Genomic DNA, 18,544 nt, shown 5'->3' with positions numbered 1-18,544 from the left:
TTCGATCTTCACACAGTCCATTAAATGTTTATATAATGAGCGGTTACATTATATAATGTGGACGTGAATTCCATGAAGATTATAATGCACCACCAAAAATCAGGATTATGTGATGACAACAGATGCTCCATTTTCACCTGAGCAGTGTCCACTTTGTGTTATACATGTTCAGCTAAAGAGCCAAGATTCAGAAATGTGGAAGTAGAATTTCAACATTAGATATTGTATTATTTACAGAGAGTGAGAAGAAATAACTGGACTTTGTGATCATATGTACACCTGTAATCAATGTCTGATCACTCCTACAGACTGTCACAGGAGATTGTGACTGTTACTAATGGAAATACACTGAATAAATATATACAGCTCTGGAAAAAATTAAGGGACCACTGCAAAATTAACAGTTGCTCTGATTTTACTATTTATAGGTATGAGTAAAATGAACATTTTTGTTTTATTCTATAAACTACTGATAACATTTCTCCCAAATTCTAAATAAAAATATTGTCATTTAGAGCATTTATTTGCAGAAAATGACAGATGGTCAAAATAACAAAAAAGATGCAGTGTTTTCAGACGTCAAATAATGCAAAGAAAACAAGTTCATATTCATTTTTAAACAACACAATACTAATGTTTTAACATAGGAGGAGTTCAGAAATCAATATTTGGTGGAATAACCCTGATTTTTAATCCCAGCTTTCATGCTTCTTGGCATGCTCTCCACCAGCCTTTCACATTGCTGTTGGGTGACTTTATGCCACTCCTTGTAACGGGTGTGAGGGTGAACTCAAAAGCAGCACACTGGAGCCCGGAGGAAACAGCAGGTAATAGTCTTTACTAACCAGGTCACACAATGTCTGTTGAGATGCTGGTTTCGCTATCTAGCCTTGGAGTTCATTTTGACAGTGCCTTCAAATTTGGAAAACAAATCTCTTCTGTGGTTGAGTCCAGCTTCTTCCAGCTGAGACTCATAGCGAAGGTGAAGGCCTATCTCCCTCCTAAGGATCTAGAGAGAGTTGTACATGCCTTTATTACGTCTAGGCTTGATTCTTGTAATTCTTTGTATGTGGGCTTAGACATGTCGTCTATTCAGCGCCTGCAGCTTGTACAAAATGCTGCTGTTCGCCTCCTGACTGGCAGGAAAAAGAGGGAGCACATCACACCTGTGCTGCGTGCTCTCCACTGGCTCCCAGTCCGTCACAGGATTGATTTTAAAGTTGCACTTTTAACGTACAAGGCCCTAAATGGATTGGCACCATCCTACTCGGCTGATCTTCTCCATGATCACAACCCAACCCGAGCACTGAGGTCAACAAACCAGCTGCTCCTGGATGTGCCTAAAAGTCGCCTTAAAACCCGGGGGGACCGAGCCTTTGCAGCAGCGGCCCCCAAGCTCTGGAATAGCTTGCCACTCCAATTAAGATCGGCCCCCCAACTTTTGAATGTTTTAAAGGTGACATATCATGCAAAATGGACTTTTTAATGGTTCTCTACCTGAAATATGTGTCCCTGTCTACAAACCCCCCGAGAATGAAAAAAATCCATTCTGCCCCTGTTCTGATTTCTCCACCTTTCTGTAAATGTGTGTGAAACGAGACGTTTCAGACTTCAGTGTTTTTGTTATGTAACAACAATATCCGGTCTGTCAAGGAGTCAGAGCTCGGAGCTTGTTCAGCCCATAGACTGTATAAAATACAACTCAACCCCTCCTCCGTTTTTCATTCCCTGCACACATGTGTGCTAACAAGGAGCTTAGGAGGGAGGCATGCTAGTTGTAGGCTGTCTTAATAAACACAAAGGTCGGTTTTACTCCCCACGTCTGCAGATTTGAAGATCTAGTGGATGATTTTTATTTATCATGGATAAGTGCTAGCGCTAGTTAGCATAGCCACATAGCTACATGTCGTAGCTGTAGCTGTGTACCAAGACACACGTCGACATACTGACAAATAAAACAACAAGAAACACTAAATCTGTGACCAATCCTTCAGAAAAGGTCCTGCTGCCTTTCTGGTAGAGGTCGGTTTGACTCCACACGTCTGCAGATTTGAAGATCTAGTGGATGACTTTTATTTGTCATGGATAAGTACTAGCGCTAGTTAGCATAGCCACATAGCTACATGTTCGTAGCTGTGTACCAAGACACACGTCTCCATACTGATAAATAAAACAACAAGAAACACTAAATCTATGACCAATCCTTCAGAAAGGTCCTGCTGCAGGCGCCTCTCCGTCAGGATCAGATTCAGAGGGTTGAAGTAACGCGGGTCTGTGAGCAGCCGTGTATATTCAGCCAACATGTAAACATTAGATCAACGTGCTGGACAGCCGAGGCCACACCCACTTCCTGAGGGGGCGTGGTCAGAGAGAAAACAGACTGTTCTGAGGAGGACTGAAGAAGAGGGCTTTTCAGGCAGACCAACATCTGATTTCAAAGTGTTTTTTTGAGCATAAACTTTAAAGACATGTTTTGGGGACCTCTAAGACCAATATATATTGATGAAAAAAACGTGATGTGTCACCTTTAAATCTTTGTTGAAGACCCATCTCTTCTCTTTGGTCTTCTCCTCGTGAAGAGGACAGTAAAGCCTGTTATGTTGTTGTTTATTGTTGTCTTTATGTACTTTGGCCAACACTGGCTGTTTTTAAATGTGCTGTATAAATAAAGTTGACTCTGGTTTTAAGACAACCCCTCATTTTAAAAGACTTATTCTTAGAAACATAGACTTCATGCCTTCCTGTGATATCACATTTCTTGTTTGATGTCTCTGCTGCACTCATAACCATTTACTTTAAAAGAAGGCATCATGAATCCACCTCAGTTTTTGGTTAGTTTGTCCTACTTGTGAGCTTCTCCATCTTTCATTCGCTGGTACTGTAGCGGTGAGTGACGCTGGCCTCAGTCATGAGATGCTCAATTGCTTTACAGATAAATGGCGCCGTCTTGTAACAAATATTGACATTTGATTACCAAACCCTGAATGTAAGACAGTCCCTCATATTCAGGCAGGTTTGGAGGAGGAGAAATACATCTTATGTTTGTCAGTCCTGTGTTTTTCTTACTAAAGCTCTGGAGTGTATTTTTTCATTTTCTCAGAAGTGGACTCAACCTTCTTTGGACAATAAGTGCAAACTGAGTCTAAGCCTTAAGGCTCCGAAGTGGCAATTACCACCAGCATTGGTTGACAGCTGAGAGCTGGTATGCCAAAAACAGGGGCTGGCATTAATCTTGGAGTGCAGTGGATCAGTTTTAATTCACAGCAGAGCAAAGCTGTCATAACGAAGCAGAGGAGAGCAACACTTCAATTTAGAATAGAGGAAAATCCACCCTGAGTTCACTCCTCCTCCACAGTCTTTAACTCTTCCTTGTGCTCTGCTAGCATGCTCTGCTTGAAACCTCCCACAAAGCATCTGTTATCAATCAGTAATCAATCTGTCACCTCCTCCCGACAAGCAACACTTCAGGAGGACACATCCGGCTCTTCAGTTCGTATTCCACTCAAGTGGATCTTGGCTCTGAAATGCTGGATGTTACTCTGAGTTTATTATATTGTGAAAGCTGCTGACTTGTTGACATCAAACTAAATGCATGAGCGGTTGAGTGTTCGGTTAAAAACGGGGTCTGGCCAGTGTCAGCTGTCTCTTTCATTTGTGTATCTGTGGTCATGTCATGAGTTTGGATCTGAGTGTGGACTTTATTTAACTTGTGTTTCTGGAACCGATGCTTGTACTGGGAAAAAGTTTTGTGTGCTCTCTCCCTTGCATTTCAAACATTTTGTTGGACCTGGACATCGCTCATGACATGATCTTGTTTACAAGCCTCCCCCCCCCCGGACAAACCCAAAGGGGAAAGACCGGGAGTCCTTTGTTTTCCAGCTATGCGCCCGACAGCTGCTCTGCCAGCAAACCTTTTAATATTTGCTGCTTGCATGCAGGAGGTCTCAGGGGCCGTCACACTGCAGCAGGTGCCAGAAGCTCATAAAAAAAAAGCAACACACATAAACACACAACTCCACTGAAACACACTTTTAACAATTTGAGCACACACACACACACACTCACACAGAAAACACTCAGTGCAAAGACACGCTCACGCTCTGTGATCCCCTCGCTGTTGTTCTGTTCCAGCCGCTTTAATTGGGGATTTGAGCCAGGCTCTTGTCTTTCTCACCGTGACGGGCTAAAAATAACTCTTTGACAGAAGTGTCAGAAAACCCAGCCGGGGTACGACTGTGCATTCTGCAGCCTGGCACAAGGGATGCAAACTCCAAATGAAGCTAAGTCTGTCACCCTGCTGCCTATATGTGGACTCTTATTATGCTTCTGTTTCATGCACCTGTTGCAAAGAAACTTTCTCCTCATGTTTGTCTGTGTAATTGCACGCTGTCCTTCAGATTTACTCCAGGTCCCCCCCCCAGAAAACAGGAAGACAATTTCATATCTCTAATAGAGCCGAGCACAAAGAGAGTTTCTGTCAAAGGCAGTAAAACCATGACCCAGTCGAGAAAGAGTTGAAGTCAATTGAGAGGCATTGCCTCTTCTGTGCCTTCCGGCCTTGTAACAGCAAGATAATGACATGTGTCACTGCAGCGCTTTGTTGAAGCAGACGTGCTCCTGAAAGCAGTTTGGTGAATGGCATGAACATTAAATCTTCCATCAGAGCCGAGCAGCTGAGTGGTAACATTTCTGGAGTGCAGCACGGACATCAAACAGACACAGCATGCAGACTGAAGCTGTTCAGAGACCATCCTCCAGGCCAGCATCCAGGCCATGTAGAGCAAAGTCTCATGTAGATGATAGTTTGTATTTTAAAACAATTCAGATGTCAAATTTTCTCATTTAGACATCTTAAATACTGATTACTTATTTCTCTAAGTCTGAGGTTCACTTTAAGTAAATCCACAGCGTCTTTTTCTCTGCTTACACCAAGCGTTGGTCTGCTCTGGTCCAGGGATCAATTATTGAAGGCTGTGGGTGCTGAGTGTCGACCTATTTATGATGGTGAGGTTTGAGGGTCTGCTGAAGATGTTAAGTCTCTAAAAAAAACAGCACTTACTTACCCTGCAGAGCTGTTATTTAACATTACATGCATATCTTGACTGATTTTGTGTATTAGCGCTAAAGCTAACAGTGGTATTGATTGCCAGTTGTTTTGTGTGCATTTGAAATGAGAACTTTAGATTTTTTGGGACTTATTTGGGGATAATTTGTCTTTCTTCTAAATCAGGGGACTCAGACGTATAAAGCTGGACAATGATCACCGTCAGAGGCACTGTTAGATGTCAAACAAAACATGATCTTCTTTGCGTAGTCAAAACTGAGAAATTAGCTCATTTGTTTGAGGTTTTTCTTGTAAGTAAGTAAATGAGTAAGGTTTACTTATAGAGCACCTCTCAACAGCAGAGGTCACAAGGTGCTTTACAACAACAACAGCAACAACAATGTTAAAAGGCAAAATAGAGGTTGCATTAAATACAAATGCATGACATAACAACAGACAGAATAAACAAAGGCAAATCTAACAGATAGGTCTTCAACTTCTTTAAACCTGTCAACAGTGTCCACAGTTCTTAGTTCCAAAGTTTAGGACCAACAACCTGGAAAGCGTAGTCCCCTTTGGTTTTGAGCCTGGTACGAGGCACAACCAATAAAACCCCTGATCAGAGAACCTCAGAATCCTGCTGGAGTTATAAGGCTTCAGCAGCTCCCTGATATAGACTGGAGCCTGACCAGTGAGCGCTCTGTACACAACAACAAGAATTTTAAACTGTAGATTAAATTGTGAATGTGCATGTTTATTCAACTAAACTAAAGCCATCAACCTTGCTAGTCATCACCAGAACTACTAGTTGGTTAAAGGAGTTCTTTGTTATTTTGATATTGTAGGCCTGACATGCCACTCATATGTTGAGTTGTCAATCGGCAACCTCCGGCCACAAGAATTGAAGCCAATGCTGAAGTGTTAAAAACTGCAGTTCATCAAGTGTCCACTTGAGGCTGGCTGCAGAAACACCGAAACCACATACACACCCATTCAAAGAAGCCGATCTTTACAGCAGAAATAAACATGTTTACAGCCTGGTTCAAAAAACACGAGTGTAGTCTGGATAGCTCAAAACAGCACTTCAGGAACAGATGGGGGACGTCATGGATTCTACATCCATTATTTATACAGTCTATGCTTGTGGTGCTAGCTCTGCTAACCTTAGCCACACTCAATGAACTCATTTGACATAGTTTACCCTCAGACTCTGTGATGTCTGTGTTACCTGGGTTCAATAAATTCAGCTCAGTTTTGACAGTTTTGGGAGTTTCTAGGAAATTAGTCACATCTCTGGTGTTTATGTTTATTTTAATTGGTAACACTTTATATTAACTACACACTTTTAAGCATTAATTAAGCATTAATTAATACTTAACTCATCATGTGTAAAGCATTGTTCATACATTAATACTCATTTATATATCATGTACAAACACCGTTATAAATGTTTTATTATTCATGAATATGACTCTCTATAATGTGTTAACTTACTCTTTGTTCATACTTTATAAATGATGGATTCACCAAATACAAATGAGCTATTACGGTCATTATAAAGCAGTTATAAACACATTTACAGGTTATGATTCTAACATTTAGTAAGGGTTAGTGAACACCTTATTACATAGCAAATTATGATTAATCAAGGTAGTAACAAAGGACTTATAAGCTGCTTGTTCATGGTTTTGTGAGCTGATCTAAAGTGAGGACTTTTTATGCTTTACAAAGAATTCATTAATGAGATTTAAGACCAGCAGCACCTTAAAACACAGAATCCAAGTTATTGTTCAGTTTTGCAGCTGCATTTTAACTTGTGTTTACAAATGGTTTCATACAGCCAGAGTTTAAATGTTACTGTGTCTTTTTATATATTTGATTTGTCATATTTTATTTGAGTTTTTCCACTGTGAGTACTTTAAGTTTGAGAGATTTCTTTTTCAGTTGCAGAGTATTTTAAGTTCATATGAAGAGTTTATACAGAGGTTGTTTCCTTTTAATAAATACAAGTTTAAGTCCATGTGTTGTGTCTGTTTCCTTATTCTGTTTAATCAGTATCTGTGACTTCTGTGTTTTAAGGTGCTGCTGGTCTTAAATCTCATTAATGAATTCTTTGTAAAGCATAAAAAGTCCTCACTTTAGATCAGCTCACAAAACCATGAACAAGCAGCTTATAAGTCCTTTGTGACTACCTTAATTAATCATAACTTGCTATGTAATAAGGTGTTCACTAACCCTTAATAAATGTTAGAATCATAACCTGTAAATGTGCTTATAACTGCTTTATAATGACCATAATAGCTCATTTGTAATTGGTGAATCCATCATTTATAAAGTATGAACAAAGAGTTAGTTAACACATTATAGAGAGTCATATTCATGAATAATAAAACATTTATAACTGTGTTTGTACATGATATATAAATGAGTATTAATGTATGAACAATGCTTTACAGATGATGAGTTAAGTATTAACTAATGCTTAATTAATGCTTGAAAGTGTGTAGTTAATATAAAGTGTTCCCTTTTAATTCAGATGTTAGTGAGTTAAAAGGAAGACTTACTATGTGTGCCTCTAACAAACCAAATAGAAATCATGTGATTGTTTTGTGTTTAAATCTTCATTAGATAAAAATAATTCCCTCATTATCTGAACCAGCGGGGGGGGGGAACATAAAGCAACAGAGGAGTGTTAAGTAATGAATAAGTCTGCAGCTGTGAGCAGTCTCTGAAGAAAGTCCTAATTTTAACACGGAGGGTGACAACTGTCCACACATTGATGTAAGGCGATAAGGGCCTGGGCTGAGAGCTTTGATGAGTTTTCTCTGATGACGGAGGAGAGGGAGCAAACGGGGCACAGAGTGAGCGTTGATTTATTTCAAAGAATACAAAGCGGAGCCGGGAGTTCACCCAAAGGACGGCCGGACTCTGCCAGAGCATTGTCTGCAGAGAGGTTACATCCGGTTGGCTTTGTGAAGGTTTGTTAGATAAGAGTCAGCTCCTGTTGGATTCTTTTTTTTTAAGTCACTCAAAAACGGTTTAAAGAGAGACTCCAATTGGCTGCTTCATGTCAGTCAATCAGGATCTACCTGCCCCATGTCAGCAAATCTAATCAATCAGACGGACTTCAGTCAGTTACCAAACGCTGTTATTCAACGGTTGGATAACAGGGTGGAGTTTTTCAGATGTTGCTGCAAGATTTATGGAGAGTGGGGAGTAAAATTCAGCTCCCGATGGTTCGACGCTCTTCCTCGAAAAGATGTTATAACCGCTGATCCCTGCAGACCAACTACCAACGAATATCATCTTTATTTAACGCAATTAAACAGGAATGGTTCATGAAATCGTCAGACATGACTGGGAGGGAGAGAAAGAAGCAGGGCGCCAAGTTTGGTTAGCAAAGACTTGTGATTTCATGATGTATTTATTAAAGTGGGATGTGCAAATTAACCAAAAATAAGGCTATCATGAGAGTTTGGTATAATTTGGAGGAAAGGCAAACAAACAAGTCTCTTGATTTTTGGAGATTGCAACAAAAAGAAGTGCAGCACTTTGAATTATGCAGCATATATCTCAATAATTACAATTAACAGTCCACTTTGTCATGATGTATTTATTAAAGTGGGATGTGCAAATTTACACAAGACTGGCATGTACAAAAAAGCCAAAAACAAGGCTATCATGAGAGTTTGGTATAATTTGGAGGAAAGGCAAACACACAAGTCTCTTGATTTTTGGAGATTGCAACAAAAAGAAGTGCAGCACTTTGAATTATGCAGCATATATCTCAATAATTACAATTAACAGTCCACTCATTTTCTATTTCTGACATGCAGCAGCTTGTAAACATGTCCTGGATGCATCCCACATTCAAAGTGTGTGTGAGTTTCTTCAATTTGAAAGCGCATCATTAATAGAAACACCGCTCATGTGCGTGATAGAAAATAGTTAGCATAATTAACACTGTAACTCGACCCTCATGTGACTACGCTCCACGCAGGGTGAGAAATACATGTGGAAAGCACAAATGCATTCACGGCCCTCACTCTTTCATTTGACTGACGGGGTCGGTCCTGGTTGGTGACCTCCGGGGTCGGGACCTTTGGCTGGACTTCGGCTTTACGATGTGTGCAGAGGCGCTTAAGAGGAGTGATGCTGGTCTCTGATTGGCTGGAGGGCCCAGCAACTGACAGACCACACCCGGGGGATATCGGACACACCTGCCAGACTCTGTCTCTCATCAGGTGGCTCACGGGATAAACACTTTTATATTGTGGGCTCCGCTCGTGTATTAAAGACTGTGCATGTACAGATGAGTGCACAGCCTCGTGACTTAGACCCTCTTGGTCAAACACTACTGCAGCACAAGTGGAAGCTACTCTGTCAGATTGGTACTTAAGTTTAAGTTCTGGAGTGCTTGCTTTTAAAAATACATTTCAAAAACATCTCATATCTCACAATGCATGAGTGCAGTCATGAAAACCTGGCTGCACATTCTTCTTTACATTTTTAAACTCACATGCTGCAGATTTACAGATTTGAAGCTCCAAAACAATAAGAGCTATAACAGGAACACTCAAGCATAGAATAAGAACTGTTCAATTGGAATAAAACTAATGTTTAGCTTCAGATCTCAACATTCCTTCTCAGGTTAGGCATTGAAATGATGTAAGTGGTAAACAGCAAACTTTTAAAAGTGTATGAATCATTCTTCATTTTAAAAAACAACACACATGAGCAGGAAAATCTGGCCATGCATGCTCAGGTGGTGAATCGTCATGCTTCTCTGCCGTAGCTTTCATTATCACCTCCAAATGAACCGCTTGATCTGAGTGATGTTTGCTCTGCGTTTTGCATTCAATCATGGAGATGCACGACATACAAGCACAGCAGCACGACTACACACGGATCTTGGAATAGAACATTTAATTAATGAGCTGACTTCAGAGAAAAAGTAGCCACCAATGAGAACATTCATAGAAATTCAGTGGAGTCAAAAGTATATCTGTCTTTCAAATGTCATGGAGCACAAGTTATACTTCTCCCCAAACAATAATACTTATGCAAAATACAGATACCCAAATTATGTAGTATGCAATGCGCAGTACTCAAGTAACTTTACTTCATTACTGTCTACCTCTGGTAAAGATCCAGCAAGGGATTAGAGCTGAAAATGAGCAAAATATGTAAACTTTGTGCAACACATCAGGTTTCATACTTTGCATTGGACTTATGTTTAGTTGCATTATCTGTATATATTCAATTCAAATTAAATGCATGCCAAAGAAAGTGAAAGTTTTGCAGCAATACTTGCAGCCAATAACTAATTCTTCACATTTGGTTTCCATCCAAGAAAGATTTGCCTGAAAAACTGCCTGACAGAGCCAAGTTTAGCAAAACTAAGCCATCAAAATGAATACTTTTGTTTAATTCAAGGGCTCAATTTGTATTAAAGTGCCTATAAAACTTTGCAATGTCATTATAGTACCAGATTATGAGCTATTACACAATACAAGAACAGCTATAGTAATAATAATACCACAACATGCATAAAAGAGGTGCATTAAAATCTTTGTTAAATATGCAATAAACATGCATTCATTCACTTTTGCATAACAAATCAAAATAAAAGATAATAAAAGTCTTCAAATATGTCATGTAATTGTTACCACCCCCAAATTATGTTTCATTATTATCACATTTAAAGGCTGAGTGTTAACTAGTCAACATTAAAGTAAAGATTTACCTTCAAAAACAGAAAGTGAATCCAGAGTTTTTACTACCCTGGTCAGACAAACTCCCCCCTAATGAATAGTTAATGCCTGAAGTCCAGCATGTGATAAAACCCAGAACCAGTGTGTGTGTGTGTCTGCAGTCTGATGTATCAGTCTAACAGCAGTCCTGGGAGTCTAGGAGCACAAGTGTTGGCTGGGACTCAGTGCTCCCACAGCCAGCCAGTATAAGAGCTGTTTGCATAAAGAGCAGCGATGAGACAGAGGCGCTGCAGCTCTGGGACCGTCCACAACTCTGCCACTCTGCAGCGAGGGCGAGTCCACACACTGGGAACTGTTCAGCTGTGGAGAGGAAAGCCACTACTGCAGGTCAGGCTGAATATCTGATAGAAAAGTATGAAGGTAGTGTGGACGTATTTTAAGATTTAAAATGTGATATCTTTACTTTGCTGTGTGTGAGTGCAGGCTCTGTGCAGCTGCTGTATTTCAAGTTGTTGCTTTTGAGTGTAGTTGTGTTTAGTAGATATGCTGTTGCAGGTCTCAGTGACGGTTGCAGGAAATACATAAATATATCAAATACTTATCTGGCAAATGTTCATGCAAGTGTCAAAACAAGACAAAGAGGATCATAATTTATGTGATATTTCACCTCAAGACAATTCACTTCAGCAGACCTCCTCTGTGTTCTTTCTGCAACACTGTGAGGGTTTGTTTTTACTCTCATCAAGTGTTAGCTCATCACTATCGACACCATTACTGTTTATTTTGAAAGGTCAGTTTTGATTTGTCTCTCCAGGTTTAGGATTTAAGATTTCAAAAGGTTTAACATATTTTTTTTGGGACTGAAACATGTTACATTTCCTTCTCCTTTTTCAAACTATCACATCATTTCAGCATTTCACTTTAAACCCTAAATCTGGATCATCCTAATGAATCATTAATACAGAAGGAAGTCAGTCTTGGGAAAGCTGGTTAGTTATAACTCCAACTTGAATTTATAAAAGGTGTTTTTTGCACATTAGAAATGAGATTAAGATCAGCAACTTTGCATAGAAATATTTGACATAATTGTGTATGAGTATGAAGCAAAATAAAAGTTGTGTTTTTTAATTACTTTCAATTCTCTGCATTCTTTTGAACTTTAAATCTCTTTCAAAACACATTTTAACAATGTGCTTTTACAGGAGATGTCACCTGAGCTTGTTTTAACCCAGACATTTGTATTATTTTTTAAGGTTGTATTACTAATACGAGTAATACGACCTTAAATTTATTTATAATTTTATAATTTTAAATATTTTTTATATTTTCATATGTTTATATTTTAATATAAAATACAGGATAATATATATATATTTTAATTAATCATATTTCTGATTGTTTAAACTTTTAATCCTTTGTTGTTTTTATTATTTTTTAGGCAGGATTTTATCATTTTTTAATAATTTTAATAATTTGTTTTTATATATTTTATATGTTTTTTTTCATCTCTTATTTATTTATATTTTCTAGTTCTAATTTTTAATTGTTTTTAATATTTTATCTTTTGTTTGTTTTATTTCCTTTTATTTCTCTTCCACACATTTCTCTTTTACTGTCTTTTAGTTTCTTTCTTATTTGTAACCCTGTTTTGAAAAGTGCAATATAAATAAATTATTATTATTATTATTATTTGAAAGATTTGAATATCATCCCATAGAAACAAAACCAGAGATGTTTCTAATTTAAGAAGTTCTGTACATTGAGGGATTTTTGTGTGACACTGAACAAAGCACAGAAAAACAAACCATGTGAAGTCACTGTGAGGACTCTCACTGACTTTGAAACAGTGTCACTCTGATGCTGACCTACAAAGTAAATGAGATTATCAGCAACAAGATTGGTTATTTTTTTATTCTGAATTTTAGTGCCTGTGTTCTAGTCGGATTATCTGTGAACAAAGTCGAGTTGATATACGTCACTCGCCCTGAAGTGTCTGTGTTTGGAGCTCTGCTGGTCACTCGGTCGCTTTCTCTGGCTCTGCCTAAATCCAGATGACCGACCAAGAGGGCAAAGATCTCTTCCCACTGAGGCCTCGTCTGAGATGGGCACTAAGACCCATGCTGTCTCTTCTGTGGTCTTAAGTTCTGTTAATGGTACTCCTCCAGTCTTTAAAGGTGACATATCATGCAAAATTGACTTTTTAATGGTTCTTTACCTGAAATATGTGTCCCTGTCTACAAACCCCCCGAGAATGAAAAAAATCCATTCTGCCCCTGTTCTGATTTCTCCACCTTTCTGTAAATGTGTGTGAAACGAGCCGTTTCAGACTTCCGTGTTTTTGTTACGTAACAACAATATCCGGTCTGTCACGGAGTCAGAGCTCGGAGCTTGTTCAGCCCATAGACTGTATAAAATAATACTGAATCCCCTCCTCCGTTTTTCATTACCTGCACAATTGTGTGCTAACAAGGAGCTTAGGAGGGAGGCATGCTAGTTGTAGGCTGTCTTAATAAACACAAAGGTCGGTTTTACTCCCCACGTCTGCAGATTTGAAGATCTAGTGGATGATTTTTATTTATCATGGATAAGTGCTAGCGCTAGTTAGCATAGCCACATAGCTACATGTTCGTAGCTGTAGCTGTAGCTGTAGCTGTAGCTGTAGCTGTAGCTGTGTACCAAGACACACGTCGACATACTGACAAATAAAACAACAAGAAACACTAAATCTGTGACCAATCCTTCATAAAAGGTCCCGCTGCCTTTCTGGCAGAGGTCGGTTTTACTCCCCACGTCTGCAGATTTGAAGATCTAGTGGATGATTTTTATTTATCATGGATAAGTGCTAGAGCTAGTTAGCATAGCCACATAGCTACATGTTCGTAGCTGTGTACCAAGACACACGTCTACATACTGATAAATAAAACAACGAGAAACACTAAATCTGTGACCAATCCTTCAGAAAGGTCCTGCTACAGGCGCCTCTCCGTCAGGATCAGATTCAGAGGGTTGAAGTAACGTGATCTCTGAGCAGCCGTGTATATTCAGCCAACATGTAAACATTAGATCAACGTGCTGGACGGCCGAGGCACATCCACTTCCTGAGGGGGCGTGGTCAGAGGGAAAACAGAGTGTTCTGAGGAGGACTGAAGAAGAGGACTTTTCAGGCAGACCAAAATCTGATTTCAAAGTGTTTTTTTTGAGCATAAACTTTAAAGACATGTTTTGGGGACCTCTTAGACCAATATATATTGATGAAAAAAGCGTGATATGTCCCCTTTAAGAGGATAAGTAAGTGAGACTTCTGGGGTTTTTGTTGTCTGCTGGACAGAGCTGTAGGCTGGTCTTATAAGCTGTGACACCCGCTCCACACTGCTGCATAAAAAATGTGCACTTTTGCTGTGCTTGCCTTCATTTCAAGTGACAAATATAAAAACACAAACCCAGGGAGGGGCTGAAGCTGGTTACGCAACACTAGCAGCAGTTTGTGACCGTGTTGTTGTCAGGAGACGTTTTGGACAGGATGAGTTAATCGGCATCTCCTACAACAGTTAATTCAAGTCACATGGAACAATTAGAGACGTCTGCCTTCTCTTTTATTTGTGTTCCCTGAATCTCTTTTCTCCATGAGACCAGCTGGTACCACATGAATCATTCACATCCAGGAAGAGAAGCTTGCTCAGAAAGTTTTTCAAGCTGGTTTTTAATTCATCAGGTTTTTCTTAGCTTTCCATTAGAGGGGACACATACAAGTTTTAACACCAAGCTGAGGACTGTGTTTTTCTTATTTCAGTCTCCTTTTCTAAATTTGCTTTTTTATGTTTCTGTGAAAAATTGGAGTCTAGTTCAGCGACCGTGGCACATTTCCTCCCTCTCTGTGGGGGCTGATAACCACATAGCTGTTTTTGTTTTTGGTATCCTCACAGAAAAACATGGTTTCTCAGGTTGTGTTAAGTCTTGTTTTCTTTGCTCTGTTCTTTCCAGGACTCTCCAAAGGGAATGTTACTGACTGAAAAACATCTCTGCAGAGGACTTAACTCAAGTCTGACTCTAACTTGACGGCCACTGGTTATGAAAATCTGCACTCTGAGACTGAAACGGTAAATCTAACGACTAATCATATCTTCCTTTAGGTTTCACTGTATTTATTTCAAGTGGATTCACTCTTTTCTGTCTCTGTGTCTCCTCCCAGGCTGGGGGTAAGATGTTTGTGGAGTCAGTGGTCCGATGGGGCGCGTGGAGCATCCTGCTCCAGTTTGGACTGGGTGCATCTGCAGGGAGCTGTCCTCCACGCTGTGTGTGTCGACCTGAGACCAAAGAAGTGATCTGCTCTGGCAAACACTCCAGCTCAGTGCCAGAGGGCTTTCCCAGCGATGCCAGGCGTTTGGATTTATCCCACAATAAGATTAAGACCATCGGGCGCCGCCAGTTCTCCGGTCTCCCGCAGCTCCAAGAGTTGGATCTGAGTGATAATCTCATCTCCATGATTGAGGTGGAGGCTTTCCAAGGCCTGCAGAATCTCAGGACGCTTCGAATAAAGAATAACCGACTCAAGATCATCCCGGTTGGGGTGTTTTCTGGCCTCTCCAGTCTGCGCTTTCTGGATTTGAGCCAGAATGAGATCCTGGTCTTCCTGGACTACACCTTCAGGGAGATGGGGAACCTGCAAACGCTGGAAGCCGAGGAGAATGACTTGGTATTTATCTCCCAGCGGGCTTTCTTTGGTCTGCAGAGCCTGCAGGAGCTCAACATAGACCGCAGCAACCTGACCTCGGTTCCCACTGAAGCATTTTCCCAGCTTCAGAGTCTGGTGCGTCTCCGCATGCTGCGCCTCACGATCACATCGCTGTCCAACAACGCTTTCAGACGACTCCACCGCCTGCGTAGCCTTGTGATCGCAAACTGGCCAGCGTTGGACACTGTAGCTAGCAACAGCCTGATTGGTCTAAACCTGACCTCCCTTGTCATCAGCAGCTGCAATCTCAGTGTGATCCCTTACGCAGCACTTCGTCACTTAGTGTACCTGCGCTACCTGGACCTGTCCTACAACCCCATCACTATTGTCCAAGGTAACCTCCTGGGAGACCTCCTGAGGCTCCAGGAGTTACACCTCGCAGGGGGGAGCCTGCTGCGGATAGAGCCAGGGGCCTTTAGGGGGCTGGCGTACTTCCGCATGCTTAATGTGACATCCAATCAGCTCGCTACTTTGGAGGAGAGTGTGTTTCACTCTGTGGGGAACCTTCAGGTGTTGCGGTTGGATGGGAACCCCCTAGCATGTGACTGCCGCCTCCTTTGGGTTGTCCGCCGCAGATTGCGTTTGAACTTTGATGGACATCAGCCCACGTGTTCGTCGCCCGACACGGTGAGACAGCGTGAATTCAGAGACTTCTCAGAGAAGGAGCTCCCGAGGCTGTTCACCTGTCGGCCCGCTCGCATCATGGACCGCAGGCCTCAGGAGGCAAGAGTGGAGGAGGGCACTACGGTTCTCTTTTCCTGTAAAGCTGAGGGGGATCCAGCTCCAGATATCACCTGGATTTCCTCACACAGAAACGTGGTTTCTCAAACGGGGCGGATCAGAGTTTTGCAAAACGGCACCCTGGAAGTGCGTTTTGCTCAGGTTCAGGACAGCGGCACGTATCAGTGCCTGGCGGGGAACGCAGCGGGCAATGAGAGCCTGACTGTCGGTCTGTACGTGAAGGGGCTCCCTCGGAACAGAACCATCCCCTTCCTCGCAGAAGAGGCCTGGGCCGAGCCTTCGAACCCCCAAGCAGCCAACTCCTCAGCCCAAATGGCCAAGCCGTACCCCTTTGACGCAAAGACCCTCATCATCGCCACCACCATGGGCTTCCTGTCCTTCCTCAGCTCCGTGGCCATATGTTTTGTCTTCATGTTCTTCTGGAGCCAGAGCAAAGGACAGATCAAGCACACGGCAACTATTGACTTTGTTCCCCGGTCTTCCATGGGCGGAGGAGGGGACGGAGGCGACGGTGGCCGGTTCACCATGAAGCTGATTTAAAGCCAGTGATGAGAAGAATGGAGTATTCTTACTGACTGTGAGCCGTCTGCTCTCTGGAGCCGTACTGGGACTCTTAAGGACTCAGAGAGCCCCTTTGGACGGGAGATCAGAACTGGTTTGTTCTCTTCTAAATTTAGAGTGGAAAGTTTCATCTCAGCACCCACTTTGCTGTGTTATCTAACTAATGAATATGTCACGATCCTGGAATAGAAGGATGTAAGAAGATTGTCGGCGGGCCTGTCTCACGGTTCGTGTGCGTTTGTTTCCAACAACTTTCAGACTGTAAAAGGAGATGACCGCTCGGCGAGCGCAGGAGGAGTTTTCTATGTAGCATGCTCTTGTTAAATACTCTTTAAGTTCACATAGTTTGGGTTTACACACGAGGGCAGTTTGGGTTTGCCACATTTATTAAAGTTTCTGCATCGCTGAAACACATCAGGTGCTTGTTCACCCATTACTGTACGAGTGTGCTCTGCTTTTATGACTTCAATTGCCAATACAAGGCTAAAAACAATTGCCCTCTTGACCCTCCTGATGCTATTTCTGCTTACCCACAGGGGATCATGTCAAAGACTGCTAATTCAGCATTGGCTGTAAGACTTTAACATGTGAGACTACAGAGCTTTTGATACCTGCAATAATTAAACGGAACAAATAAATTCTGACTCTCAGCTTTCTGGTTCTTTGACATTTGAAGCTGCATCTGAAACATGCACTCGATTATGAGTGTTGCTTACTTTAGATAATCCTGCGGCAGTGTAGATGGATTGAGAGCGTAGCATAATGTATATAGGAATGTTCCCATTACATGCTTTAAACCAGTGCTTTAAGTGGGCCGTTACGCGCCAGTTCACAGGGACCACCACTTCTAAATTTAACCCCTTTGGTGCACTGGGACTTTTTCAGCTTACTGGGACTTCCTACCAGCTGCCAGTACCCTTTCCTGTCCTCTCCATGATACAGTTTCTCTTGGGGATTCATGAAAGCAACTAAAATACATCACCTATGGCATGCTATGTGAGGCTTTTGTCCTTCTGCAGACATCACGCTGCCAGTTTTCCCTGGAGAGTAACCTCAAATTTGAGCGTTGGATAAATGAGGAAAATCAGAGTAAAAGAAGACGCAATGAGGTCGGCATGTCTCCAAAAGCACAGGAATAGAGGAAGTTTATTCAATAAATGTGGGTTTTGAACAGCATTTTTTTCTGGTGTCTTTATTAACTATATAAATTACATTATAATGACATGCCAACAAGTAAACAAGGGGTGTGGTGCCACTTTTCCTTCTGCTTAAAGGCAAAGACCATCTTTGGGGTTGCCAGACTCTCCTGAATTTATTTTGAATGTGCTGAATGAGACACGTGGTATCAATGGAAAGCTGAGAATGTCCACTGTAGATTCATTTTTAAAGCTTGTTGATAGGATTAGCAGTTCAAAAGTTATCAAACATTTAAGAACAAGTAGCCACCGGCAGCTGTCTAGATCATTGAGGGTTGAAGTCCCTTGAAAAAAGTCAGCTGGGACCAAAATGGACCACTTACCCCTTTTTGACCGAGGCAGCTTCAGGGCCAGTTTGGAGCCGGTGCTCAATTGGGAACCAGTTTTCGTGTTTCCACTGAGTGAACTGGCTCCAGGTTGGAAAAACTGGTTCCAGAGCGGCTCCAGCTCTTTGCTGGTCTAGAACCGCGAACCGTTTACGTCAGGGGCGAGGGGCGGGGTTTGCATTGATCAAAAACTCAAACCAAACGTGTGTCCTCCATTGTCCTGCAGCCAA

The 18,544-nt window shown here is 41.4% G+C and overlaps 1 protein-coding gene across 2 annotated transcripts in view; it reads left to right on the top strand.

The window, feature by feature from the left end:
• The window catches only part of lingo4b (leucine rich repeat and Ig domain containing 4b), a 38,750-nt gene extending 21,308 nt beyond the window's left edge, over nt 1-17,442 (top strand). Inside the window, exons 2-3 of one of the 2 annotated variants that reach the window (XM_034698757.1) lie at nt 14,740-14,855; nt 14,948-17,442. In XM_034698757.1, coding sequence (XP_034554648.1) covers nt 14,960-16,771 — 1,812 coding nt within the window. In that variant the 5' untranslated portion in view covers nt 14,740-14,855; nt 14,948-14,959 and the 3' untranslated portion in view covers nt 16,772-17,442. Of the gene's footprint in view, nt 1-14,404; nt 14,856-14,947 lie in introns of those variants that run through there. The other variant, XM_034698756.1, reaches the window with a different exon arrangement.
• The last annotated feature ends 1,102 nt before the right edge of the window (nt 17,443-18,544 follow it).

The sequence above is a fragment of the Notolabrus celidotus genome, chromosome 12 (genome assembly GCF_009762535.1).
Source record: "Notolabrus celidotus isolate fNotCel1 chromosome 12, fNotCel1.pri, whole genome shotgun sequence".
In the NCBI taxonomy this organism is placed as follows: domain Eukaryota; kingdom Metazoa; phylum Chordata; class Actinopteri; order Labriformes; family Labridae; genus Notolabrus; species Notolabrus celidotus.
This window is presented reverse-complemented; position numbering and strand designations above follow the sequence as displayed.